Source organism: Marmota flaviventris, chromosome 15, assembly GCF_047511675.1.
Source record: "Marmota flaviventris isolate mMarFla1 chromosome 15, mMarFla1.hap1, whole genome shotgun sequence".
Taxonomy (NCBI): Eukaryota; Metazoa; Chordata; class Mammalia; order Rodentia; family Sciuridae; genus Marmota; species Marmota flaviventris.
Window position 1 is genome coordinate 827197 of NC_092512.1, and position 27516 is coordinate 854712.

General features: G+C 49.1%; 1 protein-coding gene and 1 long non-coding RNA gene across 5 annotated transcripts in view; one reads left to right on the forward strand and one right to left on the reverse strand.

Moving 5' to 3' along the window:
• On the reverse strand, positions 1-20165 carry Spatc1 (spermatogenesis and centriole associated 1). Its single transcript, XM_027949476.3, has 7 exons — positions 19961-20165; positions 19917-19922; positions 8789-9019; positions 8351-8689; positions 7739-8245; positions 7466-7605; positions 1-330 (listed from the first exon to the last, which is right to left on the reverse strand). Exons 1-7 carry the CDS (start codon positions 20163-20165, stop codon positions 1-3), a joined length of 1758 nt encoding a protein of 585 aa, XP_027805277.3.
• LOC117794706 (uncharacterized) overlaps positions 13962-27516 on the forward strand; it is a 15210-nt gene continuing 1655 nt past the window's right edge. Inside the window, exons 1-4 of one of the 4 annotated variants that reach the window (XR_011704699.1) lie at positions 13962-14044; positions 14964-15163; positions 15422-15516; positions 19946-20151. This is a non-coding gene — a long non-coding RNA (uncharacterized lncRNA). The other 3 variants (XR_004618556.2, XR_004618555.2, XR_011704700.1) reach the window with 3 other exon arrangements.

Sequence of the window (27516 nt, forward strand, 5' to 3'; positions counted from 1 at the left end):
TCACCAGATGAACATTGGCTTGCCATCATCGTGTGCCAGCTGATTGAGGCACGAGAGCAACAGCAGCGCGTCAGTGAGCATGCTGGGGTGCACTGTCTCCACCAGCACGCGCTGCAGGAAGTCCACAGTGTAGGAGCCGCCCTCTGATGCGGCCAGCTCAGGCCTCTCACGCAGGATGCCATACGCATTCACCAGCTGCTCTGTCAGCGCAGGATGTACCCGCCCATTGTAGCCCAGACTCTGCAGCCTGTTCATGATGCTCACGTAGCGCTGAGTGAGTGTCTGGCACAGCTCCTCGTCCAGCTTGTGGTCACGGGGGTTCAGGGATGCCTGTGGGGAGAGTGGTCTTCAGGAGCCCTCCTTCCTCACGGCAGCACACAGGCAAGGGGAAGAGAGGAGGAAGGGTGTGTGTGTGGTATGGCTGTCGACCACCCAGGGGGTGTGCAGGGAGGAGGTCCGGGGTGACAGGCTGGAGGGATCTGGGGGGTAGAGGAGCCCAGGGACTGAGCCTGACAGAGAAGCCCCCCAGCTCTGTCCAGGCAGGGCCAGTGGCTCCGCCAAGTTCCTGGGATACCCCAATCCTGTGGCCTGCTCCATTCACCACCAGGAATTTGGGACTGGGCTGAGGACAGGGACTATGGCTGAAAGTCTGGAGGCACTGGGGAAAATGAGAGGCTCTTCAAACCCCCACAGTTGCCTGACTGCAAGTCTTAAGGCCTCTCCCAGGACCCCTCCTGGCTCCCCCCTCCCTGCTCCCTCTCAGTCTCCTCTGGAGGCCTCTGCTTCCCAGCCTGGACTCTGTCCTCAGGACATCCTGTCTCACACCCCTTGTGGGGTTTGCTTTCCTCCCGACACTGAATGAAGGATGCCAGCCAAGCACTCTGGACCCCAGCACTGAGGGTCTGCCACCTGGACCTGGACACCAGGAGAGTCCCTGGGTCTTCCCACCCCAGCCAGGCAGTGACTGCTGCTGGCCAGGATGCCCCTGATTGCTTAGTGCTTCTGTTGTACTTGTTGTTCTGTTGTTCTGGGCTTTCCTGACTGGAAGCTGAGGCTCTTCCAGACTTAGTTGTTGATGGACCTTTATTATTTATATGTGGTGCTGAGAATCGAACCCAGGGCCTCACACATGCCAGGAAGTACACTACCACTGAGCCCCAGCCCCAGTCCCTGGTTGTTAAATATTTTGAAGATCTCCCTGATTAGAAGGAACTTCATTCCCCTAAATGTATTTATTTTAAAACAAAGGAGATAAATAAAAGAAATAAAACAAAATGATGTAGGTACTCAACACAAGCAAGATAAATATCAAAACAAAACTAAAGGAAGTCCAAGGAAGGAAATAAAAAATAGCAGAAATTGGTGGCTGGGGTTGTGGAGTGCTCGTCTAGCATGTGTGGGCCCTGGGTTCCATCCTCAGCACTGCATATAAATAAATAAAGATATTGTGTCCACCTCTACCTAAAAAATAAATATTAAAAAAATAGCAGAAATTAGGAAACAGAAGCCAAAGGATCAATAGAATCAGCAAAACAAAATTGGTCAAAGTAGACTCACTTCACTGAAGAGCCAGAGCAGAAGTCCCTCTGCTTTTAGGTGAGGAACTCCCAGCCAAGGCCACAGGCCCCCATTCTGCAGTGGCCTGCACATCACTAAATTCCAGCCAATGAGATGAAACTGGTTGTGAGCCCTGCCTCCTGGTGGCTGACTTGGCCCCTGGACCTGAGAGTTATCTTACTAAAAAATAGGACCCCTTAAGATTTAAGGTTTGGGGCTGGGGCTGGGGCTCAGCAGTAGCACACTTGCCTTGCATGTGTGTGGCACTGGGTTCAATTCTCAGCACCATGTATAAATAAATAAAATAAAGATCTATCAACAACTAAGGGAAAATATTAAAAAAAAAAAAAAAAGATTTAAGGTTAAAGCTAGGCGCTGTGTGCACACCTTTAATCCCAGTGGCTCAGGAGGCTAAGGCAGGAGGATTACCAAGTTCGAGGCCAGGCTCAGCAAAAGTGAGGTGCTAAGCATCTCAGCAAGACCCTGTCTCTAAATAAATTACAAAATAGGGCTGGGGTGTGGCTCAGTGCCCCTGAATTCTATCCCTGGTACTCAACTCCCATCAAAAAAGATATAAGATTAAGGGGGCAAAAATCTCTCAGCAGGGAATGAGACAGCCAGCCTAGCTCCAAGTCTTAAAAGATGCACCCCGAAATTAGGACTTCAGTAGTGGGCCAGTCTTCAAGGCCAAGGGAGTAAGATCACACTCAGGAGGATGGCAGGTTGGGAAGTCAGTGCAGCCTCCTGAGACTCTGGTCCACAGAGACACAGAGAAGACACTGTCAGAAGACCTAACAATATTCTGCCGTTTTCAAAATAATCGTAGTGATTTTCCCAGATGATCAGGAGCAAATTCCAGGGCGGGGGGGGGGGGGGGAGAGCAAGCACATGTATAGAATGGTCAACAAGTGACCTGCAGTTACCTTTATTAGCATAAAGGTAAAAAGCACAGCCCAGGTGGAGGCTTCAGCTGGCAAGGCATGGCACTGAAGAGGCAGGAGGAGGAGAGCCAGGCCAACTGTCACCCACCTCTGCCTGGGGTGACACCAAGAGGCTGGTCCCACCTACCCAGATGCCATAAGAGCTGAGCACTGGGGTTTCGTCCCCCGCGTGACGCCCCCCTGGTGCCCCAGCAGAAGAGCGGAGAGCTTTGTTCACATCCCAGCTGTGCTTTTCTCTGACTCTTCTGATACCAGAACCCACCCAACGGGTGACAGACTGAGTCCTGCAGCATGTAGTTTAGGACCGGGAGTGCCCTGGAGAGCCCAGAGGGAGGAGTGAGGCCGAGGACTGTGGGCAGACAAGTGCTGGCTTACTGCTGCCCTGCGTTGGTCACAGCCATTTGGCGTGGTCCCTGACCCACGAGTAGAACTGCAGAGGACTTAACCGCACCCCAGTGCATTAAACATCAGGAATGTGTAGTCTGTCGTGCAGAAAGCTTTTCATGTCTCAGAACATTAAGAGGAGAAGGAGCGGGGAACCTGCGACATCTCAATGTGAGACAGAAAAAACATCCTAGAAAAGTCAGAATCTGTTCATGAAAAAACCACAGCATGGTTCTGTGAGAGACTGCAGGAAAGCTCTGAACCTGAGGCGGCAGACACTGGTGTTGCTCACCAGCTGTTCTGCACTGTCTGTGCCTTCCTAACGGGGAGCTGGGCTCTTCCAGACTTGAGTCTGGTGGCTGGGCTTCTGCCAGGCAGGTGGAGGTGGAGAGTGCAGTCTTGGGGGAGCACGTGGACATGGCACTGGTTCTTCAGGGACAGCTGTGCTTGACTAGGGGCTTCTTGCTGGGTGTTTGCACACTGTCCTGGGCAGTGGTGCTCATAGTGTGTCCACTAGGAAAATCTTCTGGTGTGTCAGCGTTTGTCCGGGCAGTGTAGCACACAAGCACAAGTTTGTGTCCTTGAAGTTTTGCTTTTTTTGTGGGGGAAAGGTACCAGGGATTGAACTCAGGGACTCTCAACCACTGAGCCCCATTCTCCAGCTCTATTTGTATTTTATTTAGAGAGTTGCTTAGCACCTTGCCATTGCTAAGGCTGCCTTTGAACTCGCCATCCTCCTGCCTCAGCCTCCCAAGCCGATAGGATTACAGGTGTGTGCCACCACGCCCGGTTTCCTTGAAGCTTTTCTGACCACCCAGACATTCACTAAAACCCTTCTTTACTTACATCAGCTCATGTGGGTTCAGCCACCAAGACCACTGATTTGCCTGAGAAGACCTGCTGAATAGTCTAGCACAAACTCATGCTTAGTGAGGAGACTGGCGTTCCTTGTCAGTGTAAATATGGGAGAAATTGCCTCTATGATCTGCTGCTTTCAAATACTCTGTCCAACGACCTGGACAATAGAAGCTAGTATGATACACAAGATTTAGTGGGCTGGGGCTGGGGCTCAGTGGTGGAGCACTCGCCTAGTACATGTGAGGCACTGGGTTCAATCCTCAGCACCACATAAAAGTAAACAAATAAAATAAACATATTGTTTCCATCTACAACTATAAAAAAAAAGCTATAGGTCTGGGGGTATAGGCCTGTGGTACACAGCTTGCTTAGCATAGACAAGGCTGGGGGTTTCTATCCCTGTGCCAGAGACAGATTGAGCAGATATGTTTAACCTGATTAAACAATGTATACATGAGGGGACACATTATATGGCATGCCAATAATATGTACAATTTTTATGTTTTTTTTTTGTTAAAATAAATTTAGCTGGGCATGGTGATGCACACCTGTAATCCCAGAGGCTTGGGAGACTGAGGCAGGAGGAGGATCACTAGTTCAAAGCCAGCCTCAGAAACTTAGAGCCCTAAGCAATTCAGTGAGACTCTGTCTTAAAATAAAAAATAAAAATGGCTGGGGATGTGGCTCAGTGGTTAAGCACCCCTGGATCCAATCTCTGGTACCAAAATAATAATAATACAGAGATATGAAAAATTGTGGTATATATGTGTGTATTAAGAATTGTAATGCAAAAAAAGTACATGTATAATGGCATAAATTGATGTGAACATACTTTAAATACAGAGATACAAAAAATTGTGCTCTATATGTGTAATAAGGATTGTAATGCATTCCACTGTTGTCATGTATTTAAAAAGAATAATAAAATCAATTTTTAAAAAAATGGGCTGGGGATGTGGCTCAAGCGGTAGCGCGCTCGCCTGGCATGGGTACGGCCCGGGTTCGATCTTCAGCACCACATACAAACAAAGATGTTGTGTCCGCCAAAAACTAAAAAATAAATATTAAAATTCTCTCTCTTTCTTTAAAAAAAATAATAAATAATATAAATTTAATTAAAAAGAAAGGAATAGAAGAATTACAACTGTCTGCTAAATAAAGGGCTGGGGAAAGTGGAATTAGATGCAGATAGGAGTCAACAAATCACCCAGCCTGAGACCAGGGGGCAAATAACTGGTTCTCAAGTGTGACATCAGTCAGCCCACATGAACCCTGCAGAGGGCCAGCCTGGGTGTCCCCCAGGTTTGCAAAGCCACTTCTCTGCAGGAGAGCACTGGGAGAGCTGCTTCCCAGGAGGAATGAGGGTCTCTGCTGACAGGAGAATGGCCAGTGGGTCTGGAATTGGTGATGGAGGCTCTTGGGCTGAGTGACTTGTGTCTTGGTGATGGTGAGATGCCCAGAGGCTGTCAGTGGGGCTCCGTGGGCACCATGCTGGCTTTGACTTCCATGGGCACCAGAGAAGTATTGCCTGATGCACATTAGCTCTTTCCTAATGATTTGTGCCTTAGAGCTGTGATTGTTAAATTCTACAACCTAAGCAATAACTTCCCTGTCAAGGGTAGAGAAACACCATAAAGAGGGACACACACAGACCACCCCCACATCAAAGGCCCATGCATTTTATCATCTTCCTTTTAAGCAGCAAACAATAGGAATCCTTTTTTCATGGTTTACTATCCAATTTCTCCATGGACAACTAGACTTCTGCTTATAATCAAATGTAGTCCTTGCCAATTAGACACCAGATGCCAGCGTTTAGAGACGCCAAGCATTGTGCTTCCACCAGGTTCTGAATTGCCCTAGCCAATCTGCACTGTGGCACAGCAGCACTGCTCTGGGACACCGTAGAGGGTTGTCAACTAGAGACTCCACCAAAGAGGGTGCCACTGACTCCAGCAACAAGGTGCTGACGGGTAGCCAGCACTGTCAAGATGTGTAATCTAAGCCAGGCACAACAGCAGAGCCTGAGATCCCATCTGCTCCAGGGGCTCATCTTAAGTAAGGCCGGCCTGGGCAACTTAGCCAGAGAGTCTCAAAATAAAAAAATAAAAATAAATAAAAGGACTGAGGGTATAACTGTATGGAAAGCACCCTGGGTTCAATCCCCAGTACCGAAGGGAGTGGGCGAGGGGGAGGGAGGGAGAGAGAGAAAGGGAGGGAGAGAAATGTATGTGTAATCTATCAATCAATGTAGTTTAGTCCATATATCAATGCAAAACTACTCAAAATTTGAACCAGGTTTTTCCTAAGACTTGATGTTTTCACTGTGAAAGCTCACACTGAATAGGAAGAGCTAAGATGATTGAGAGAAAATCAAGGTGGGCCTGCTTGGAGCAGTGTCCAGCTCCAGTACCTCTCATGAGGGCAGCATGGGCTGGGTGGGGCAGACTGCAGAGCCCACACAGGTGCAGGCCTGGAAGAGGGAAAGAGGTAGGTGCTGGGTACCCCCTTAGCCTGGCAGTGCTGGGCTTCCACAGCCCTGAGCCTGGAGACCTGGCCAGTTGCCCTCACCAGCAGAATACTGTGGGGTCCCAGTGGATTGGCTATGGCCCTCAAAAGAAACTCTCAGCTGCTGCAATCATTCTGTCCACACAGCCCTGTCTGTCTTCTGATCACAGTACCCCTGTCCTTCTGTGTGGCTGTTCCTCAGGCCCCAGGGCTGTCCTCTACACCTACTAGCTGAGGCTCTCACTATGGCTACTTACTACCTTGGGGTCATTTCAATCTGGTGGTTCCTCTGTGTGAGGCTGGCTTCTGGGGAAGACCAGGGGTTGTCCAGGCTGGGGAGAAGTACCACCCATTTTAACCCACACCACTAAGATCAGTTACAGGGCAGTCAAAGACCTAAGCGAAGAAAAACCTTCACATCCTTAGGAGAAAATTCAGGGGATTAGAGTACAGAAAATACAGAATGCTTTTAGGACCTTCTGATGAGAAGATTTCTTAAATGAGACGCGAAGAATACAAACATTAAGGGCAAAAGCTGAAAATTCTGGTCATATTAATATTAACTACTTAACCAAAGGACACTTTAACCTATGGAAAAAGAAAGCTCAAACCTATATACCCCAAATCAAGCCAAAGTCCCAAATGCAACCAAAAGTGAATTCTTCCCAAACTACCCACAAAAGGCTCCTGTTTGTCAAACATCGTCCTCCATGCTGACACGGAAGGAGGTAAGTGGATGCATCCTGGGAAAATACACCGGAATTAGCCTTGGGCCTCGGAACAAGTCCGCCAGCTGCTGCATGGCTCTGGGGCCTGTTTCCTGTGGTCCCCAGTGATCCTTGAGGACACCCACAGGACTGGGGAGGAAGTTGGCTGTGCCAATCTGGGGAGGTCACAGTACTCCTCAAGCCTCTGGGGATTAGGGCTGCCCATCCAGAGGAGAGAAGAGTCACCTGCCTGTGCTTGGAACCCTCCCTGCTCAGCCCTTCTTTGGGGAGGCTTTTAGGGCTGGACTAAAGGCTCTCACTGCCAGATGCCCTGGACACCTGCTGGCCCCTTGGATTGAGCACTGGCTTCTTCCATCCCAGGGTCTCCTTGGATTCTAACATGTTAGCTTCACTTGAGGGCAGTGTCCCCAGTGTGTCTCCTCCTGGGCCAGCACACTGCCCAGTCCCTTCAGCCCCCTGGGAGTGTGTGGGAGACGGACAGCCACACACCTGGATGATCTTCTCTGGAATGTTGGAGACAGTGAAGCCGTAGAGGCGTACGCGCTCCGGGAAGATGCTGGACAGGATCCTGCGGTCCAGCTGGAAGGCGATCTCCCCCACCAGCCTCTCCCAGGCCAGCTGCTTCGACTCTGGGGATGACAGGGGACGTGGGTGAGCGGTGGATGGATGGAGTGGGGCTGTGGTCAACAGCCCAGGTGGGTGGCAGGGGAGATGGCCTAGGAGCCCCCAGACTCACAGTGAGCCCCTGGTGGCCTCACTGACCTCGGGTACTGTCGGGGAACTTGCTCGTCTTGCGGTGGGCCATCTTCCGCTCCAACTCCAGGAGGCCTTTCCGAGATGGTTCCGTGGTACGTGAATACCCCCGGGTGTCATTCACCAAAGCCGGGGAGGATGAAGTACGTGGTGAGGATTGGGGGTTGCGTGGAGGAGAATGGGGGACAGGCAAGGGCCGGCTGGGAGAGTGCTGCACTCGGGGAGGGGTGGGGATGGTGCCTGAGGGGGTGCAGTTGGTGGCAGCTTGGGGGGTGGGGGCAGGGACTGTGCCAGCAGGAGAGGCAGTTGGGGAGGTAGGGATAGAGGCAGGGACCATCTGTCCCTGGGGGACACCGGGCTGGATTCGGACATCTGCGGTGCCATACAAGGCTGTCGTGGGACCAGGCATGGCCATGATGCCCACCGGGGTGGAGGTCTGGAGGGGTGCACCCACAAATGTCACGCTGAGGGGTTCTGGTTCCTGGATTGGCTGGGGGTGTTCACTGGCGAGTGTGACTGGTTGGGGAGGCAGAAATGAGAGGAGGGGGTTAGAGTGAGGCAGGGTGGGTGCAGGATCTGGCCTCCCTAGGGCACCCCTGCCCCTGCCTGGCACCCCATTACCTTTGGAGTTGATGGTGGGCCCTGCACCAGCTGAGGAAAGGGGCCCAGAGTGACCTCCTTGGAGCGTGTCTGCCAGCCGTACCCCTGGGGCCTCTGGCACAATCAGGCCGCCCATGGGGCTGGCCAGAAGGTTCTGAGAGACACCTAGGGGGGCAGCTGCGGAGGTGAGCAGGGGGCTGCTCAGAGAGACGGCTACTGGGCCTGCCATGGGGGTCATCAGGGGACTGCTCTGAGACACAGCCATGGGGCCTGCCAGGGTGCTGGCCAAGGGGCTGCCTGGACTCAGGGAGCCGGTGGAGGTTAGGCCCAGGGAGTTGGTCAAGGTGGCCCCAGGGGTCACTGTGATGGGGCTGGCCAGGTGGCTGCTCAGGGGGCCAGTAGAGGGCAGGCTGGTCAGGGTGCCCCCTGGGGTCATTGCTAAGGGGCTGGCCAGGTGGCTGCTCAGGGGGCCGGTCAGGAGGCTGGTGAGTGGGCTGCTCTGTGACACAGGCACCGGGTTGGACAGCAGCGTGTTGAGAGGGCCCATCATGGGGCTCACAAAGGAGCCCACTGCAGGGCTGGGTTGTGGGCTGCTCAGCATGTCTGCCAGGGGTGCCAGGGCCACAACCCCCACTTCTTCCAGGACTTGTTCGTTTGCTGCTGCAGCTGGGGACGGGGGCAGGAAGACACCTGGGGGACACAGAGAGAGCACTGAGACCCCAGGCGAGTCCTGCCAGGAGCAACGGAGGCAGTCATGGGCTCTCCTACCCTTCTAGGGCCTGGCCAAAGTGCTTGTCTGACTCTGGTGACTTGACCTCCCTGAGCCTCACTGCTCTGGATGGTTAGAGCAATGTACCCCTGCCTCTGAGGGGATTCCAGGGCAGCTGCCATGGAGGATCTGTGAGCGGGTCTTCCCTGCCTTCTCAGTCCCTAGCATCTTGTGTCCAGCCCTGATTCTCTAGTTAGTCCTCCCAGACTGACTGTTCTGCCTGTCCCGCTCCAGATCATAGGGACGGTTCACAGCCCTCCTCCTTAGTTGTTCTCACTGTACTGAGCCACTGACCTCTCACCCAAGAAAGAAGGGTTTCCCAGTGGCAGGACTCTCAGGTGGCCAAGGTGGCCCTTCTGGTCTATGAAGGGGAGGAGTGAGCTGGGCCTCCGGTGGAGAGAGATGAGCCCACTTGGTAGGACCCCCTAGGGGGTCAGTGTTGCAACACGCAGAGCCTCACCTAGCCCAGGGCCATGCACAGACGACCTGAATAGGGGATGCATGTTGGGCCCTGCCATGTACCCTAAGAGGCCCAGACTCCTTTCTTTACACTCCTGGACCCTCATGTGGGGGCCTAGGAGCCCATTCTCCATGAGTTCTGGAGGAGAGCACCTTCAGATGACTCCTGTTTGGGGGAGAGTCCCTGAGGAGGTGCAGAGCTAAGGAGGTAGAGTGCAGCAAGGTTTTGATAATATGCAATTTTAGTGAAAACTTCCACTTTGCTGATATTGTCATAAAAATAGGACACACTTACTATAGGGAAAGACTGGAAATACAGACAAGTAAGAAATAGGAAAACTCTCTGACAGTCCAATCATTCCATGGTTAGTCCCTAATCAAGAGCTTCCCATTACCTAGCAGACTTTTTCGACATGTTTCTAGAAACCAGGGGTTGGAGAACATTTTCTGTAAAGGGTCAATTGGTAAATATTTCTCACTTGGCTGGCCACATGGTCTCTGTTGCAAGTCTGCTGTTCTTTTGCTGTTCTGCAAAAGCAGCCAAAGAAAACCAGTCATTTGGAAGTAAATGACTAAGGATATGTGGCAATAAGACTTTATTTATGTTCCCTAATTTTTGAATTTCATGTACTTTTCATGTGTTATGAAACAGTATTCTTGTTTTGATTTTTTTCAACCCTTTGAAAATGTAAAACCTGTTCTTAATTCACAGGCTGTGTACAAACTGGAGGTAGTTGTCCTCTGGGAAAATGACCCATGTAGGTCACTGGGCCAAAAGGGTGAGGGAGATGGGACAGACCTTGGCCAACTTCCACAGAGGAAATGGCTCAACCTGAGTTTTGGTCCAAGTTGAATTCCAGATAAAATCAATAAGCACTATAAAGAAGGAGACTCTATGACCACAAAGGGTGCAAGTCACAGAAAGTACGCACCAGAACATACAGCGCAAGAACCACAGGGACCCGGGCAGGGGGGTAGCTGACCCAGGTCCAGAAGGACCAGTGGCACAGGGAATGGATTATGTAATTAACAGAGCTGGTCTATATACCCCAGAGAGATTCAACAGCAGGTGTGCATCTCTTTTTTAGTTGTTGATAGACCTTTATTTTTTATTTATTTATGTGCAGTACTGAGAATCGAACCCAGTGACTCATACATGCCAGGCAAGTGCACTACCGCTGAGCCACAGACTCAGCCCCCCAGTCCTTTTTAAAAAATGTTTTATTTAGAGACAGGGTCTTGCTGAGTTGCTTAGGGCCTTGCTAAATTGTTGAGGCTGGCTTTGAACTCGTGATCCTCCTACATTAGCCTCCTGAGCTGCTGGGATTACGGATGTGTGCCTCCATACCTGGCTCTTATTAGGAATTTTTTTTAAAAATGCATTGAAATCTCTAATCAACAGGCAAAGACTGGCAGAATGAATTTTTGAAAAAAGACTCAATACATCGAGACTCATTTTATATTAAAAGTCACAAATAGATTGAAGATGAAAGAATGGAAAAAAGATATTCCATGCAAATCCTTACCAAAATAGAGCTGGGTAACTATACTAATATCAGATAAAATATATTTTAAATAAAAATTGTTATAAAAGGCAAAGAAGGACATCATTGGTTCAACCCCCAGTAGAAGGTAGAAGGAAGAGGAGGAAGGGGAGAGGAGGAGGAGGAGGAGGAAGAGGAGAAGAAGAAAAAATTGAAGGGGAAAATAGACAATTTTTACATTAAGACTTGTAGAGTTTAATACTCACTTTCAGTAATGGGAACAGAAAAGAGAAGAAAAATAGACCTAACAGACATGGGGCATTCTGCCCAACAATGGCAGAAGACACATTCTTCTCCAGTGCACATCGAACATTCTCCAGGGTAGGCCACATATGAGGGGGAAAAAAGTCTCAATAAATTTAAAAAGATTGAAATAAAAGTACTGTTTCTGAACATAATGGAATGAAACCAGAAATAAAAACAGAAAGAAACCTGGAAAATTCACTAATTTGTGGAAACTAAAAGCACGCTTAAATAACCAACGAGATGGGGCTGGGGTTGTGGCTCAGTGGTAATGTTTGCTATTACATGTGAGGCTCTGGGTTCGATTCTCAGCACCACATATAAATAAATAAAATAAAGGTCCACCGACAACTAAAAAAAATGTTAAAAGTAAAAAAAAATGAGATTAAAGAATCAACAGAAATTTTAAAAATACTTTGAGATAAATGAAACTGAAAGCATGACATATCAAAATTTATGGAGCCAGGTACCATGGTACAAGCCTGTAATCCCAGCAATTTGGGAGGCCTGAGGCAGGAGAATTTCAAGTTCAGGGCTAGTCTGGGCAATTTAGCAAAATGCTGACTCAAAATAAAAAATAAAATAAAATAAAAAGGACTGAGGATATGACTCAGTGGTAAAGTGCCTCTGGGTTCAATCCCCAGTACCAAAAACAAAAAACAAACCCCCAAAATGTATGGGAGATAGCAAGGGCAGTACTTAACAGTGAATTGTATAGCTATAAATGCCTATTTTTAAAAAAATCTCAAGTCAGTAATGTAACTGTAAACAGGGCAAGGTGGCACACACCTATAATCCCAGCGGCTGGGGAAAGGAGGATCACAAGTTCAAAGCCAGCTTCAGCAAGATCAAGGTGCTAAGCAACTCAGTGAGAACCTGTCTTTAAATAAAATACAAAATAGAAATAGGGCTGGGGATGTGGCTCAGTGGTTGAGTGCTCCTGAGTTCAATCTCTGGTACTCCAAAACAACACCACCACCACCAACAATATCCTAACTGTACACTTTAAGGAACTAGAAAAAAAGGACTGAAAGCAAGACCAACAAGAGAAACAAACAAATCGGATTATGTTTTAAAAGACATCATCAAGAAAGTGAAAAGACAATCCATAACCCACAAAGTGGGAAGAAAATATTTGCAAGATATATATTTGATAAGAGACTGTAACTAGCATATATGAAGAACTCCCACAACTCATCAATAAAAGGACAAACAGTCCCAGGGCTGGGGTTGTGGCTCCGTGTAGAACGCTCACCTAGCATGTACAAGGCGGTTCGATCCTCAGCACCACATAAAAATAAATGAATAAAGGTATTGTGTCCACCTACAACTAAAAAATGAATATAAAAAAGCCAAATAGTCAAATTTATCTGAATAGGCATTTTTTTTTCAAAGACATACAGATGACCAATAAGCATATGATCAGGGTCAGCATTATTAGCAAGGAAATGAAAATCAAAACCACAGTGCAATACCACTTCACACCCACTAGGAGGGCTAAAATTAAAAATAATCACATGATTACAAGTATTGGCAAAGATTTGGAGAGATGAGAATCCTGATACATTGCTGGAGGGACTATAAAATGATGCAGTCATTGGAAAACAATCTGGCAGTTTCTCCGAGTTAAACATAAAGTTACCATAGGACCCAGTAATTGTACTCCTTGATACACAAGAAGAGAAAGGAAAACATGACTGCCCAAAAACTCACACCTGCACGTTCATAGAGGAGGAAGCCACCCAAAGTCCATAAACTGATGAATGGACACACAAAACGGAGTCCATTCCTATCGCGGAGTAAAGCCCCGCAAGCCCAGCTCTACCCAGAGTACCCACTCCGGCTGGAACACGCCTCCTGAAAGGAGCCAGTCATAGAAGGCCATGATCCAGATGACACGGAATGCCTAGAATGGGCGAGTCCATAAAAAGTACAGTACCAGATCCTTGCAGAGAGCTTCAGATTTGCTGCATTTGTTTGTTCATATTATTATCATTATTTGGCACTGGGGATTGAACTCAGGGGCATTCGGCCACTGAGCCACATGTATTTTATTTAGAGACAGGGTCTCACTGAGTTGCTTAGCTCCTTGCTTTTGCTGTGGCTTTTGCTGAGGCTGGTTTGAACTCGCCATCCTCCTGCCTCGGCCTCCCCAGCGCTGGGATGACAGGCGTGCGCCACCGCGTTCGGCTTTGTTTTAATTATTTAGGGTCCAGAAAGAGTTGTCACGTCAGACAAGTGAGTTTAAAAATAAAAGCAAATGTCTGAGATTAAGGCAGTAGGTCGCGTTTCAGACTGTTGGAACTTCTGGTTCCCCCCGCAACCTGTCTTCCCCGCGCACAGGCACCTGGCTGGCCGCGCCCGGCCCCCTAGCCCCCTCCGCTTCCCGCCCGGTCGGCCGCCCCTCGGTGCCGGGCCGCAGCAGGAGACCACCCCCGGACTTTGTGCGGGGAGCGGGGGCCCAGAGGGGCGGGACCACGCCTTGAGGGCGGAGCTTGATGATGGGCGGGTCCTGGGGCGGGGCCAGGTGTCCAGTGGCAGAGTCGGTGCCAAGCGGCAGGGGAGGGGCCGAGGGGCGGGGCCCAGCAAGGCAGGGGGCCTGGCCGGCTTGGGGCCGCCCGGGTCCTAGCGCGACGCCGCTGCCGGGGGCGGGAAGCGAGGAGGCCCGGGAGAGGAGGAGCGAAGGTGTCTCCAGCGGAGGTTTCCACAGCGGTTGCGGGAATGTGGTGGGGAGGGTCCGTGAGGGGAGTTCGTGAGGAGGGAAGGGTCTGGGTCCCCGAAGGGGGAGGGTCTCAAGGGGGGGAAGGGTCCCGAGGGGGAGAGGGCCCCTGATGGGGGGAGGGTCCCGAGGGGGAGAGGGTCCCTGAGGGGGGAGGGTCCCTGAGTGGGGGAGGGTCCCTGAGTGGGGGAGAGGACCCGAGGGGGAGAGGGTCCCGAGGGGGGAGCGTCCCGAGGGGGGAGAGGGTCCCTGAGGGGGGAGGGTCCCTGAGTGGGAGAGGGTCCCGAGGGGGGAGGATCCCGAGGGGGGAGCGTCCCGAGGGGGGAGCGTCCTTGAGGGGGGAGGGTCCCGAGGGGGGAGAGGGTCCCTGAGGGGGGAGCGTCCCGAGGGGGGAGAGGGTCCCTGAGGGGGGAGGGTCCCGAGGGGGAGAGGGTCCCGAGGGGGAGAGGGTCCCGAGGGGGGAGAGTCCCTGAGGGGGAGAGGTCCCGAGTGGGGAGCGTTCCTGAGGAGGGTGGGTCCCTCTTGGGGGAGGGTACCGGGGACAATGGGGCCCTCTGTGGGCCGCGTTTGAGTGGGATGTCTGAGGGAGGGGCTCTAGGCAGCCCTGCTAGGCCGGGTCTGAGACCGCGGGGAGGGTCCGGAGTGGGCCTGGCTCCCGGAGGAGTGGCCCCTAGGGTCTTGGTGTGGGGCCGGGTCCTGGATGGGGAGGTCGGGGGTAAAAGGATTACGGCTGCCCCCTGCTGGAGGAGACTGCCCCACGGGCCGAGGCCGTGCCCGAGGCCGGCAGGAGCAGGAGACGGAGGGGAGGAGGGTGCCAGCAGCCAGAGCCGGGCCGGCCCCCACCCTTTCTGTCCTGCTCATGCTGACTGCTGTCTGGCCCGCTTGGCTTGTGCCACTCAGACCACCTGTCACCTGCCCAGAGGAGCCAGATCTGACCAGCGTGGGCAGGAGCCGGCTTTCCACACTGTTCTAGCATTTGGACCTCGTTTCCTCTCTCCCTCTGATACTTCAGCAGCCTCCCAGAGACATCCCAGTGCAGGCCTCTTAGCAAGTCCCAGGCGGCCTACAGTCTAGACTCCTGTGCTGGCTTTACCTCCCAGGTAGGAGTGGGCCGCCAAGATCTGAGACTCTTGGCACCTGTTTCTTCTTGGTGAAGTTAATTTGGCCAACAACCAACATTTACTGAGTTCTGGCCACACAGATTGCTCCCTCTGACCACACAGTTGTACCTTCTGGCTTGCTTGGAAAATGATTCCCAGCCACCTGGTCCTTGAGCCTTTCCAGATCTCTAGTACACTGACCTCTTTATTTTTTCTCCTCTGTGACAACCTTCCTCACCTCCACCTTCCTCTCAACAGCATAGTCTGAAATGTGCCTACGCTCTGGTTGGACTGGCTTCAGTACTCCATCTGCCTGCTGCCCCTAGGCCACCATATGCTGTAGAAGGTACAAGGTTGGTACCTGCTGCCTTTGTAGACTTGATAGATAACTAATGCCATTTAGTCCACTGTGTAGTCAGACCGACTTCCCATGTTCCCCTCCCAGTCCTCTTTTCATCTTCACTCTATTTCAGACTTTCCCCACCAGTGGTCTTAGAGAATGACTTTTTTTTTTAACAGAGATCACTGAAGCCAGAAATCCTCAGTTCCCACAGTCCCTGACCTCCTGACGCTCCCCTTCCCACCATTTACACTGATGTTTCCCTTCCTTCTCTTCCAGGACAGTGGAAGAGATGCTCTTCCTTCAGTCAAGGGCATCTCCTGTAAAATACCCTTTTGTTCTTGTGTATTTTCAAACATTCTCTCCTGGTTCCTTCAGATCTCTGCCAACTTGAGCTCTATATCCCATGCCCCTCTCCTGCTGCTACCCTCTCTCTACCCAGCTTCCAGCTCCCCTGTCCCCCAAAGCCAAACTTCCTTAAGTGCCACCATCATTTTTTTCTCACCATTTTCTTATTCTTTACCTCACTCTGTGTGACTTTTTCCCAACTATAATGGGGTTGAAATGACTTTAACCAAGGTCACGATGCCAAGTCATTGTTTACTATTTTTGACTTCTTGACTTTTACCCTGTTGACACTTGGTCCCCTCTGAAGCTGTCTCTTCTATGGCATTAAACTTTTGAAGTTTCCTTTGCCTCTCTGAATGCTTCCTTGACAATATCTCTGTCTGTCCTTATTCAAGACTGTTCCTCAGAGTCATTCAGTCCCTGCTGCCTCCTTTAGCATAAAAGAGTAGGTTTTATTCAAGTGAGAAGAAAAGAGATGGAGCTCCCACAGGATGAGAAGGGATCCAAAAGGAGTTGCCCCCTCAGTTTCTCCTTGCTGTATACTCTCTTCCCAGGTGGTCTCACTCCCTCTTATGGCTTCAATTATCAACAACTCTTGGGGTTTTTGTTTGTTTGTTTGTTTGTTTTTGCAGTATTGGGGATTGAACCTAGAGCCTCATACATGATAGGTAAGTGCTCTACTACTGAGCTACAGCGCCAGCCCAGCTCTTGAATCTTTTGTGTTGATCTCTTCTCTGAGCTTCAGGCTCATATTACCACTGTCTCAAGTGGATGTCATAAAATCAGTTTGTCAAAAATACAGCTCATTGTTTTCCTTTAAAATGCATTTGCTTTTTTAAGGTTTACCTCTAGCATTTTCAGGGCCATGGGCAGGAGCACAAGTGGAAGCCTACATATCACATTTGGAGTAGTTGAAAGCACTCAAGCTAAATTATGTTATGGTTTCTTACTCAGACACATAAACTTTTCTAACAACCCAGAAGGTCATATTTGAATTTAGAATTCTTGTGCTTTCTGGAGTGCTGGGCCAGGATGTGGTAGCTTAGGGAAAGCTGACTCCCTGACCCCAACCCTCATTCTGCACTTCTCTTCCCTTCTGGGTTTGGTCCTACAGTACAAAGGGCCATATGCTTTTGAACACCCAAAGTCCCTGTGTCCAAGCTCTGCTCATACCTCCCAAGCTGCATTTCCTTCTCTGTTACTCTTGAATGGGGTTGAATCAGAATCCTGAACCAGAGCACAAGGGAGAAGAAGGGTTGACCCAGAAAGAGGAATTGAAGATTGAGTTCATGAAAGCGAATCAAGAAAAAGATTCATGACCCCATGAAAAAGGTTCATCATGGGAATGGGTTTGGGAACCAGGCAGGGTAAGGAAGTGGCTAGAGGAAGATGCCCTGAGGCCATTATAAGGATCTGTCTTGGCTGGATCTAGGGATGGCAAGTTCTGCATTCTCAGCAAGTGACATCATACATTATCGAGTCATCTTAGCTGGGAAAGCAACAAATTCTGGATGCTCTCTTTATCCTCCCTCAAATCCAAGCAGTTAGGTTTTCTGTTTTCTTAATAACTTGAATGGATTTCTCTTCATCTTGAAGTTCATGCTATCATCTCCCACCTAAATGATTGCAACAGCCCGAGTCTAACCTGTCTCCTTGCCTTGGTCTTGTTTCCCTAGAACCCATTTCTCCATAGCAACTGGAATGATCTTTCTGAGTACAAATGTGATTACTCCATTAGAAAGCACAAGTTTCTGCTTATTGCCTTTAGGAGAAAGTCCAAGCTCTTTAGCATGTCATTCACAGTATTTGGTGATCTGACCCCTGCTCACCTCTCTAACTGCATTTTTCAGCTCTTCCTGGTTCCTAACACATATAAAATACCATGCACATACTCCCAAAAATGAACAGCCATATAAATTCCCATAAACAATACACATTCACACTATCAGAGATGAGGCATATATGAACTTGAACACCCACACCACATACATTCCCACACTGTAATACAGTAGCTCACAAATATACACGCTTATAACCCTGTGCGTATATGCATTCACAACATACTCTGAAAGCTCACACACCACATTCTGTCACGTTCTCCTGCATATTTTCCACACACATTCATACACACTCACATATTCACACCCTGTACACCTCAGTCACTCATACACCCACACCACAAAACTTAAGTACCACATACTCTCAGACCATGCATGCTTACACGGTCGGACCTTTAACCATACTCATCTAGTTCTTACTCCTGCAACCTCTAGCACCAGGCCTTTTTTCAAGCTGGTCTTTCTTCTGGAATGCTTCTTTCTGGGTTGCTTTCCTGCAGAAAGCCTTTCCTGAACCCGAAGCTTGGAAGATCTGAAGGATTCCCTTTAGAATCAAACCTAAGGCTTACTTGTTTAGTCTGGAAGTAAGAAACTGGAGTTTAGCTTCTTAAACTGAGGTTTCTTAAATGTACTTCTCCCAAGCATATAATTTTTGTCACCCTGTCTGTTGTCTCATAGTCCTTAATGGTACAAAATTAAAACAGGAGGGGCCTGTGTAGGGTGGTCACTATAGAAATGAAATTCCAGCTGGATGGCAGGGAACCCAGTGGTAGGAGGAAGGGGAGTAAGACTGCAGGGAAGTGACCGCAGACCTGCAGGGCTTTTGTGTCTTGATGCACTTGCCCAGCTTTTCAGAAGTGTGTCTAGTTTGGAGTGAGTCAAGTTCTAGGGATTTGTTTAGCCTGCAGGATCCTCCGAGGGGATCTTTACTTCCAGTGGAGTGTTGAAGCTGTGCAGTGGGTAGGCTGGCAGCGTCTGAAGTACAGGGATTGAGGTGAATCAGGGCGGGGGTTGAATGACCCAGCTTGGGAACTCAGGAAGAGGGCCTCAGAGGAGGGTTATTAGTCTCAAATGTCATGCAGAGGTGGAGAAGGATGTGGCACCTAGGAGGCCACCCACAGCCTTTCTAGAACAGCAGCATTTGGAGTCTGTTGCCAAATTGTACAGGCTTAAATAGGCAGAGAACAGAAATCAAAGTCCTCCTCTCAGGGAAGGAGGAAGAGTTCATGTCTGCTGATGAACAGAGGAGAGTGCCAGGTAGGGAGGGCAAGATACAGTCCCAGGACAGAGCAAAGGTCACTGCACGGGTGAGTGGGCTCTGAGTGCATGTGAAAATTCTACATTGGACAGGAAGGAACACAGCTTCCTCCAGGACAGGAAGGATATTGTAGGGAGGAAAGTGAATGTAACAACCACCAGTGTTTTATCATCTGCTTCCACCTTGGTAACCTCTACCAACACAGGCTGTTAGCCACAGACTCCTATGGCCACCCCCCATCACCACCACCAAATTCTCCCTGTGGTATCTTCAGTGCTAAGCATTTTTTGCTCATAGCTTTCCATTCTTTTAGCTCTCCCTCCTCCATGTCACCACACTCAGTTCTGTGGCCTCTATTGCCTCCTGGCCTCTGAATACCCGCCACCCCCACCACAGTCTCCACATAGGCCTAGCCCATGGATCATCCCTTCAGTTGCTTTTCTGTGAACACCTGCAACTTCTTCACTTGTTCTTCTGTCTCACCCTCCTCTGTACATTTCCAGCCCCATGCTAATAGTTACCAACCTCAGGCTTCAGTCCTGTTTTCTCTCCAAAGCTTCTAGATGTGGGTTGTTAGGTGCTTCCTGGCCATTTCTAACTGGAGAGTAATGGGGTGCTAATGATGAGGGTTGGGGTAGGCTAAGGGCTAGAGTTGGGGGTCAAGCGTGGGAAGGCCGAGGGTTCATTACATACTGGACCCAGCAGGCTAGCACAGTTGGATTCCAGAGCTGGGAAATTCATGTCTTGCAGTGCTGCTTGGAAGTTTGGTTGAGGGAAGGAATGCCTACTCTTAAGTGAGTAGAATGGGGACCTAGTTTTGCCTTTTCATTTCTATGGTCCTGTGTGCTCACACTCCCTTCCTTCACTTAGTAGGGCCAATGTCCCCAAGTTTGTTACTATCTGTGCCTTCCCTCCATAGTTTCCTGAGACCCCAAGCACACTGAGTCTCTCCTCACTCAGCAGCCTCACCATTTCCTTCCCACTGTCCTTGGACCCAGGCCTCTTATAGTTACCCTGGCGTTGGGAAGGACTTGCTGCCATCTCTCCGAGCCCACTGGTGAGCCCACTGATGTTAAGGCCGCCTGCCTGAGTCTTGATTGCAGACTTGAGCTCTTGATTCTCCCGAATGAGCCGCACAAGCTTCTTCAGTTCCTCATTCTCCCGCACCAGCCTCTCTATCTGATGCCGAAGCCCCTCATAATTGGTGAGTAGAGACATGCCCCAGGTCAGCAGGGAGGGTGCTGCCCACAGGAGGGCACTGCACCTGGAGGCTGCCCAGGGCCCCGGGCCTTGCCCGGGCTGAAAGAGGGTGCCAAAGTCTGCAAGGCTGGCCCAGCGGGCCCTGGGTATTGTGAGGTCAGAGGTTGTGCTCTCCTCCTGTCCTCTACTCTAACAGGCTCAGCTTTCCATGCTGCCAGGCCTGTGAACGGCCCTACCTTGACCTGGAATGTCCTGACTCCTTCTTTTTGGCAGCTTCACTCTCAAGATGCCTCCTCTGCAAAGCCTTCTTTCCCCCACTGCAAGCTAATTGCTGCCTGCTGGGCTTCCCCAGCAGATGTGTCCTGTATCATAGCACCTGCCCTGCTTCTGTGCTGTTAGCTCCTTAATGCTATATTTACTGGCTTTATGGTGTGAACAGGGATTGTGCCACTCCTCTGGAGTCCCCAGCATCCAGCAAAGGGCCCAGCTTAGTGTAGGTAGATAACCAATGAATGTAAAATGAAAACTCATCACCTTGCCTTCCTGGGCAGATGACCTTTCTTTATGATCTTGGGCATGCCTGGATTTAGCCCATCAGCCTCTACCTGAGAATGCTCTGCCTTGGATGCCTGGACATTGGCCCATAGTTTCTTCTGTCCCCAGGTGCTCAGAACCCTTCTCTGGATGCTGGCCTAGGGGCTCCCTCATCCAAGTAACTGGCTCCCTACAGCTTGGTGTTTCCATTTCTGGACTCTTATCCCAAATCCCTGGAGGTAATTCCTCCACATCTGACTCTCTGCTCCCCAGCTCCTTGAATTTTCCTGACTTTAGTTGTTTAAGAACCCAAGACCCCTAAACGCAGTGCACATGCCTGTAATCCCAGAGGCTCAGGAGGCTGAGGCAGGAGGATCATGAGTTTAAAGCCAGCTTCAGCAATTTAGTGAGGCCTTAAGCAACTCAGTGAGACTCTGTCGCTAAATAAAATACAAAAAAGGGCTGGGATGTGACTCAGTGGTTAAGAGCCCCTCAGTTCAATTGGTGCTACCCAACCCCCCAAAAACAAAACAAAACAGAACAGTATTACTTACCTGGTTTCAAGAACTCAGGACTCTGAGCCCTCCTTATAGCTATCCCTTCTCTTAGAACTATCTACAGAGAGCTCCACGAATCTGACCTTGGGAGTTGAGGGAGGGTGTGTCTTCATGATCTCCACTGGCTCTATGGGTGTCTTTTGACAAACCTCTTCAAGGGGCAGGAAGAGATACAGGCACAGGCCAGTGAGCAGGCTCCTGGAACGTCGTGGAAGTGAAGAAGCGGGAGATGAAGCAGTGCTGCCATCAGTGTGAGTTGAGCATTCTGCCTGAACCTCACAATGGGGGGGGGCCCTACCCCGTACTCTGACACTCCTGAGTGTAATTCCAGCTGAGTCTCTCTGACCCCAGGCATTCTTTTCCTTCTTTCTAACTTGGTAGAGTATCTCTGGTCATGAAAATTGGCTTCTCCTTAGGCTGATACAGTTTATAATGGTTTCATGAGTGTCAGTTTGGGTAGGCTGTGTGCTCAGGTGTTTAGTCAAATGCTAGTTTAGACATTTTATAAAGGTGTTTTGCAGATGTAATTAACATCTACAAAATGTTAGCTTTAAGTAAAGGTTACTTTCAATTGTATGGGTGGACCTCGTCCAATCAGTTGAAGGACTTAAAAGCAAAAGTTTTAAGCCCAGAAATAAAGAGTTCTATCTTGGGCTGGGGTTGTAGCTCAGTGGTGGAGCAATTGCCTCGTGTGTGTGTGAGGTAGTGGGTTCAATCCTCAGCACCACATTAAAAAAACTAAATAAAAACAAATAAAGATATTGTGTCTATCTACAACTAAAAAAAAGAGTTCTATCTTGAGATGTTTCCAGTCTGCCCTACAGATTTTGGACTTTCCAACCTCCACTATTGCATGGACCAATTAAAATAAATGTCCTAAAATAAAAGGATTCTGATTGATACACCATCATTTTTTTTTTTTGTAGCAGTGTTTTTTCCCTCCAAAAACATGTATATCACCAGTTGTGTTAGGAATTGGGATCAGTGCCAGTCATCACAGGCATTGTTCTTGTCTGATCAAACTTACAGAACATAAACTGAACATTCACAATGAACACATGTGGGTGTAGAGTCACCTTTGTGATGAATGCTGCTAAAGGTGGCACTGGTGCTCGGAGGGGGAACAGTGGGTGAGTTGGACGCAGTTGTATGAGGGCAGCCTTCCCTGAGGAGGTGACAGTTGAGATGCGGTGAGGGAGAATATCAGTGTGGGAAGAGCTTTCCAGCAGAGGGAAGAGCCTGTGCGAGGCCAAAGGAGAGAGGACATATGTGCCAGAGAAGGGTGGAGTGCAGCTCACCACAGGACTGATGCTGATCTGCATCCTGAGTGCCTTGAGAAATCCTGGAAGGGTTTTAAGGAAGCGGGTGTGGGGATGGACTGGAGGGAAAGAGCTGCGGAGTGGTATGCCACTGCAGTCCCTCAGGCACATGAAGAGAGCAGTCTAAATGCAATTGGTGCCACAATGGAGATGAGAGAATGGCAAGGCAGAGGGACAGTGGTACTAGATGGAATGGAATTGGGGATGGTGAGGGCGAAGGCAGGGATAGCCTTATAGCTACTGGCAAGGGCAGTGGAGACACTGGTTATACCAACCCAGCAGTGGGGAAGACCAAGTTCAGAGCAGAGATCCTGAGTCAAGTTTGATCATGGAGATCAGAGAAGGAGCTGGGGATCTGTGCACCAGGTTCTCAGAGTAGAACCTGCTGTGTGGCTGGAAAGATACATTTTGAAGTTATCAACTTCTAGATGCAGCTGAAGATTTGCAAGGGGATGAGGTCACATGAATCAGTAATGAAGCAGAGAGAACAGGTCTTAGGCCCAAGTGCCTGCAAAGCCCATAGGGTGGAAAAGCCCATGAAGTGGGCAGAGGACCTGAAGAGCTGGCTGAGGAAGCCGCGCACAGGGGCTATTTCAGGGTTATGAAGCAGCAATACTATCTAAAGCTCTGGGAGGCCAGATGAGAGGAGACTGAAAAGTGCATCTGCCCTGGTGACTTGGAAGTCATTCGTGCTGTCTGGGCAGAGTGATTTGGCCGACTCCAGATCAACAAGTCTGGCAAGCTAGTGGGAAGGTAAGGTAGAGATGGGGGCACACACAGCCACAACTCCACAACTTCCCAGGGGTTTGGTTGTGCTAAAGGGAATGTGGAGAGAACTGTTGCAGATTCTTCCTTTAGCATACCTTTCCTTTCTAGCAGCCTGGTGCCAGGGAAGACTGTGGGGGCTTCTACCTGGCCTCCATGCCTCTACCTTCCCCAGCCTCTTCTGAGTCGCAGTGTATAATGGAGGTCCTCCAAAAACTCCCAGACTCCCTCCAAAATGTTCAGTTACAACCTCCTGTCGTGTCTCACATTTATCTGCTCTCTACTCTTTTGTTTTAATATTTATTTTTTAGTTGTAGTTGGACACAATATCTTTAATTAATTATTATTTTTTTAAATATTTATTTTTTTAGTTATAGGTGGATACAGTATCTTTATTTTATTCTTATGTGAGGCTGAGGATTGAACCCAGTGCCTCACGCATGCAAGGCGAGCGCTCTCCTTCTGAGCCACAATCCCAGCCTTTATTTATTTATTTTTATGTGCTGAGGATTGAATCCAGGGCCTCGCCCATGCTAGGCTAGTGCTCTACCCCTCAGCCACAACTCCAGCCCCTCTCTCTAATCTTATTTGCTCTTTATTCCAGTTTTCTTATCATTAATTTTATTATGGTATATCCTTTTGTATCCTAATCTATGGGTCTGATTTGTGATAGGGAACAGCAAAAGTTTAAAGAGTGAGGGAGTCATCCCAAAGTTTATCCACATCCATTTGGATAATACATTTTAGGGTGAGAGTCTGGGGAGTGGGAGGTACTGGACTTCCCTGTTCTGTCTTCAGTCTAGCTCATGTAGGCATTTGGACAGAGTCACTTGGGAACGAACCGGGGTTCTTTTTGGGGAGGCAGGGGCAGGGAGGTTCTGGGGATTAGGGGTGCTTTACCACTATAGAGCTACATCCCTAGTCCTTTTTATTTTTATTTTGAGACAGGGTTTTGCTAAGTTGCTGAGGGTCTTGCTAAGTTTCTGAGGCTGGCCTTGAAGTTGTGATCCTTGTGCCTCAGTCTCCCAAGTTGCTGAGATTATAGGAATGTGCTACTGCACCTAGCTGGGCCAGGACTTCCCTTGAGTACAGGGAGGTTGAATTTGTAGGAGTGATAGGAACCTCCAAGGATCCACTCAGGGTTTACATTCCTCACAGTTTCCTTAGTAACTTTCTACTAACAAACCTCAGTATTGTCCCACTTGCTTATACTGAGTCAGATCTACTTATTCTGGTCTTGGGTCATTGGTTTTTGCAGTTTGTCCCCATTCAAATTTGCTTTTTTTTTTTTTTTTAATTTTTTAATTCATCTCAGCCTTCCAAGTTGGCAAGGCCTTCAGAAGGATCTTTGCTTTGTCTTGGTTGCTGACAAGGAGAGGGATTTGTCCAGTCTGGACTCCCACAGATGTAGCTGGCCCTTGACTGCCAGTGTTGTCCTGGACATCTGGGCAACTCCTTTCTACCCCCTCACTTATACTTCAGATAATGAAAAAGCAATGGCTGACATTTACTGAGTGCTTGTTATATGCAAAGGCACTGTTTTCACCATCCTAACAACCCATGAGGCAGAGTGCCTCATGCAACAGGTAAGGACAGAAGGACAAAACCAGGTTTTCCCAACCGTCAAGGTCAGTACTTGATGCAGGCAGCATCTTCTTGATTCTAGTTGTCCTCTTTTGCTGCACAGCTCCAATAGAGAATATAATTTTTTGTTTTGTTTTGTTTTTTGGTATTGGGGATTGAACTCAAGGGTGCTTAAACACTGAGCAATATCCCCAGTCCTTTTTTATAGTTCATTTAGAGACAGGGTCTTACTAGATTGCTTACAGCCTCACTAAATCGCTGAGGATGGCTTTGAACCTACAGTCCTCCTGCCTCAGCCTCCTGAGCTGCTGGGATTACAGGTGTGCACCACCACAACTGGTGAGAACATAATTTTGACATGATCTATTGGACCTAGACTCTGCCTGGAGGAGAGATTCAGTGACATTCCAGGAGGATGAAGGCCACATCATATCTTTTTTTAAAATATTTTTTTAGTTGTAAATGGACCTTTATTTAATTTATTTATTTGTATGTGGTGCTGAGGATTGAACCCAGTGCCTCACACATGCCAGGCAAATGCTCTACCACTGAGCTACAGCCCCAGCCCCACATCATATCTTCCTCTGTGTTCCAGAGCCCAGCACAGGTCTTGGTACAAAGTAAATATTCAATAAGTGTACAAATGTACTGTCATTCAACCTGTTTTATTTTTTCTGAAAGAATTCCACCACAAAAGCTGAAAAATTATGTTGACTATAAGAACAGGCAAGATGCTAACTGGCCTTCTGAGTGTCTGAGGACAAGTCTCTGCGTTTCTCTTTTTTTTTTGGGGGGGGGGTTATACTGGGGAATGAACTCAGGGGCACTCGACCACTGAGGCACATCCCCAGCCCTATTTTGTATTTTATTTAGAGACAGGGTCTCACTGAGTTGCTAAGTGCCTTGCCATTGCTCAGCCTGGTTTTGAACTCAGTCTTCCTTCCTGTCTCAGCTTCCTGAGCTGTTGGGATCACAGGTGTTTGCCACCACACCTGGCTCCATTTTCCTCTTGATGAGTCTATAGGGCTTGGGAAGGCAGATTGCTCCCAGGAGTTGGGGGCATCTGCTTGTCTACCTGAGACCCTGCCAGCTAGGACTGGGAAGAGGGGCCTCAGAGGAAAGGTTTATGAGGGCTTGGCTAGAAACAGAGACTTCTGGGAGTATGACCTTGGTCATCAACCCCAGGTTCAACCATTTATGCTCCTAAAGGATCAGGAACTAATGCCAAGACAGAGACAGGAGGGCTCTGTCAGGCTTTGGAACCTGGGTAACTTCCCTGTGTTGTTGGCTCCTTGCCTTCCCCCCACCCCCAGTACTGGGGGTAGAACCCATGGCCTGACACATGGTAGGCAAGCTCTTTCCCACTGAGCTACATCCCCAGCCCTGCTTTTTATAAAGCAGTGTTTGAAGGGCAGCAAGGAGGGGCAGAGCTCGGAGACTAGCATCTAAGTTAGAGTTGAAAACCACGAAGGGTAGCATGGAGGCTCTGTGAGGGGACACTAGGATGATGTCATACCCTGCTAGAGGTGTGGTTGGGGTTCTATACCCTCCGACTTTGTCTCAGTTCAGACCTATAACAAAGGACTAAAGAATAGGCAACTTAAACAACAGACCTCTATTTATCACAGTTTTGGAGACTGAAAAGCCCAAGGTCAAGGTGCCAACAGATCTGGTGTCTGGTGAGGGCCTGCTGCTGGTGTACAGATGGCTGCATGCTCTTGTGTTCTCACATGGTGGAGCTTAAAGAGAGGGAGGAAGCAAACTTTCTGGTGTCTTCTAAAAAGGACACTAATCCCATTCATGAGGGCTCTACTCTTCACCTGATTACTTCCTAAAGGTCCTACTTCCTATACCTTAACACTGGGGTATTACGGTTTAGATGTGAGGTGTCCCCCAGCAGTTCATGTGTGAAACAATGCAAGAAAGTCCAGAGGTAAAATGATTGGGTTATGAGAGACTTAACCTGATCCTCTGACAGGGATTAACTGGATGGTAACTATAGGCAGGTAGGGTGTGGCTGGAGGAGGTGGGTCATTAGGTATGCCTTTAGGATATATATTTGTCACTGGTAAGAAGACTCTGCTTCCTTGTGTAATGTTTTGAGAAATTTTCCTCCTCCACACTCTTCTGCCATGATGTTCTGCCTCACTCTGGGCCTAGAGCAATGGAGCTGGCTATCCATGGATTAAGACCTCTGAAACCGTGAGCCCCCCAAATGAACTTTCTCTCCTCTAATTGTTCTTGTCAGGTTTTTGGTCACACCAGTGAAAAAGCTGAGTAAAAGAGGGGGTAAAGATTTCAATATATGAATTTTAGAGCTACACATTTGATCCATAGGATACTCCAAAACCCTAATCTCAGAGCCATGTCACTCCAGCCCTGGCCTTTAATTCTCTCTTTCCTCATATGGTCATGTATCAGGTAAAGTAATGCACGTACAACAATTGGGGTACTATCCTCTCTCTCTCTCTCTCTGTCTCTCTGTCTCTCTCTCTCTCTCTGTTTATATTGCCGGGAACTTTCCAATACATCCAGGCATTTCCTGCCTGGGAGATGCTCACAAGATCTGGGTTGTGGACAGAGAAAAAGGCATAGTGGTTAGGTGGGCCT

Bases quoted from the DNA above. Each gene is read 5' to 3' on its own strand.
- Spatc1 (XM_027949476.3), bottom strand. From the start codon at position 20,165: ATGTCTCTACTCACCAATTATGAGGGGCTTCGGCATCAGATAGAGAGG. The intron at 8,690-8,788 runs GCCACCTGGCCA...GCCCCATCACAG, and splicing joins CCTGACCGGCCCCCTGAGCA to TGACCCCTGGGGCCACCTTG. The intron at 7,606-7,738 runs GTCAGTGAGGCC...TGTCATCCCCAG, and splicing joins GTTCCCCGACAGTACCCGAG to AGTCGAAGCAGCTGGCCTGG.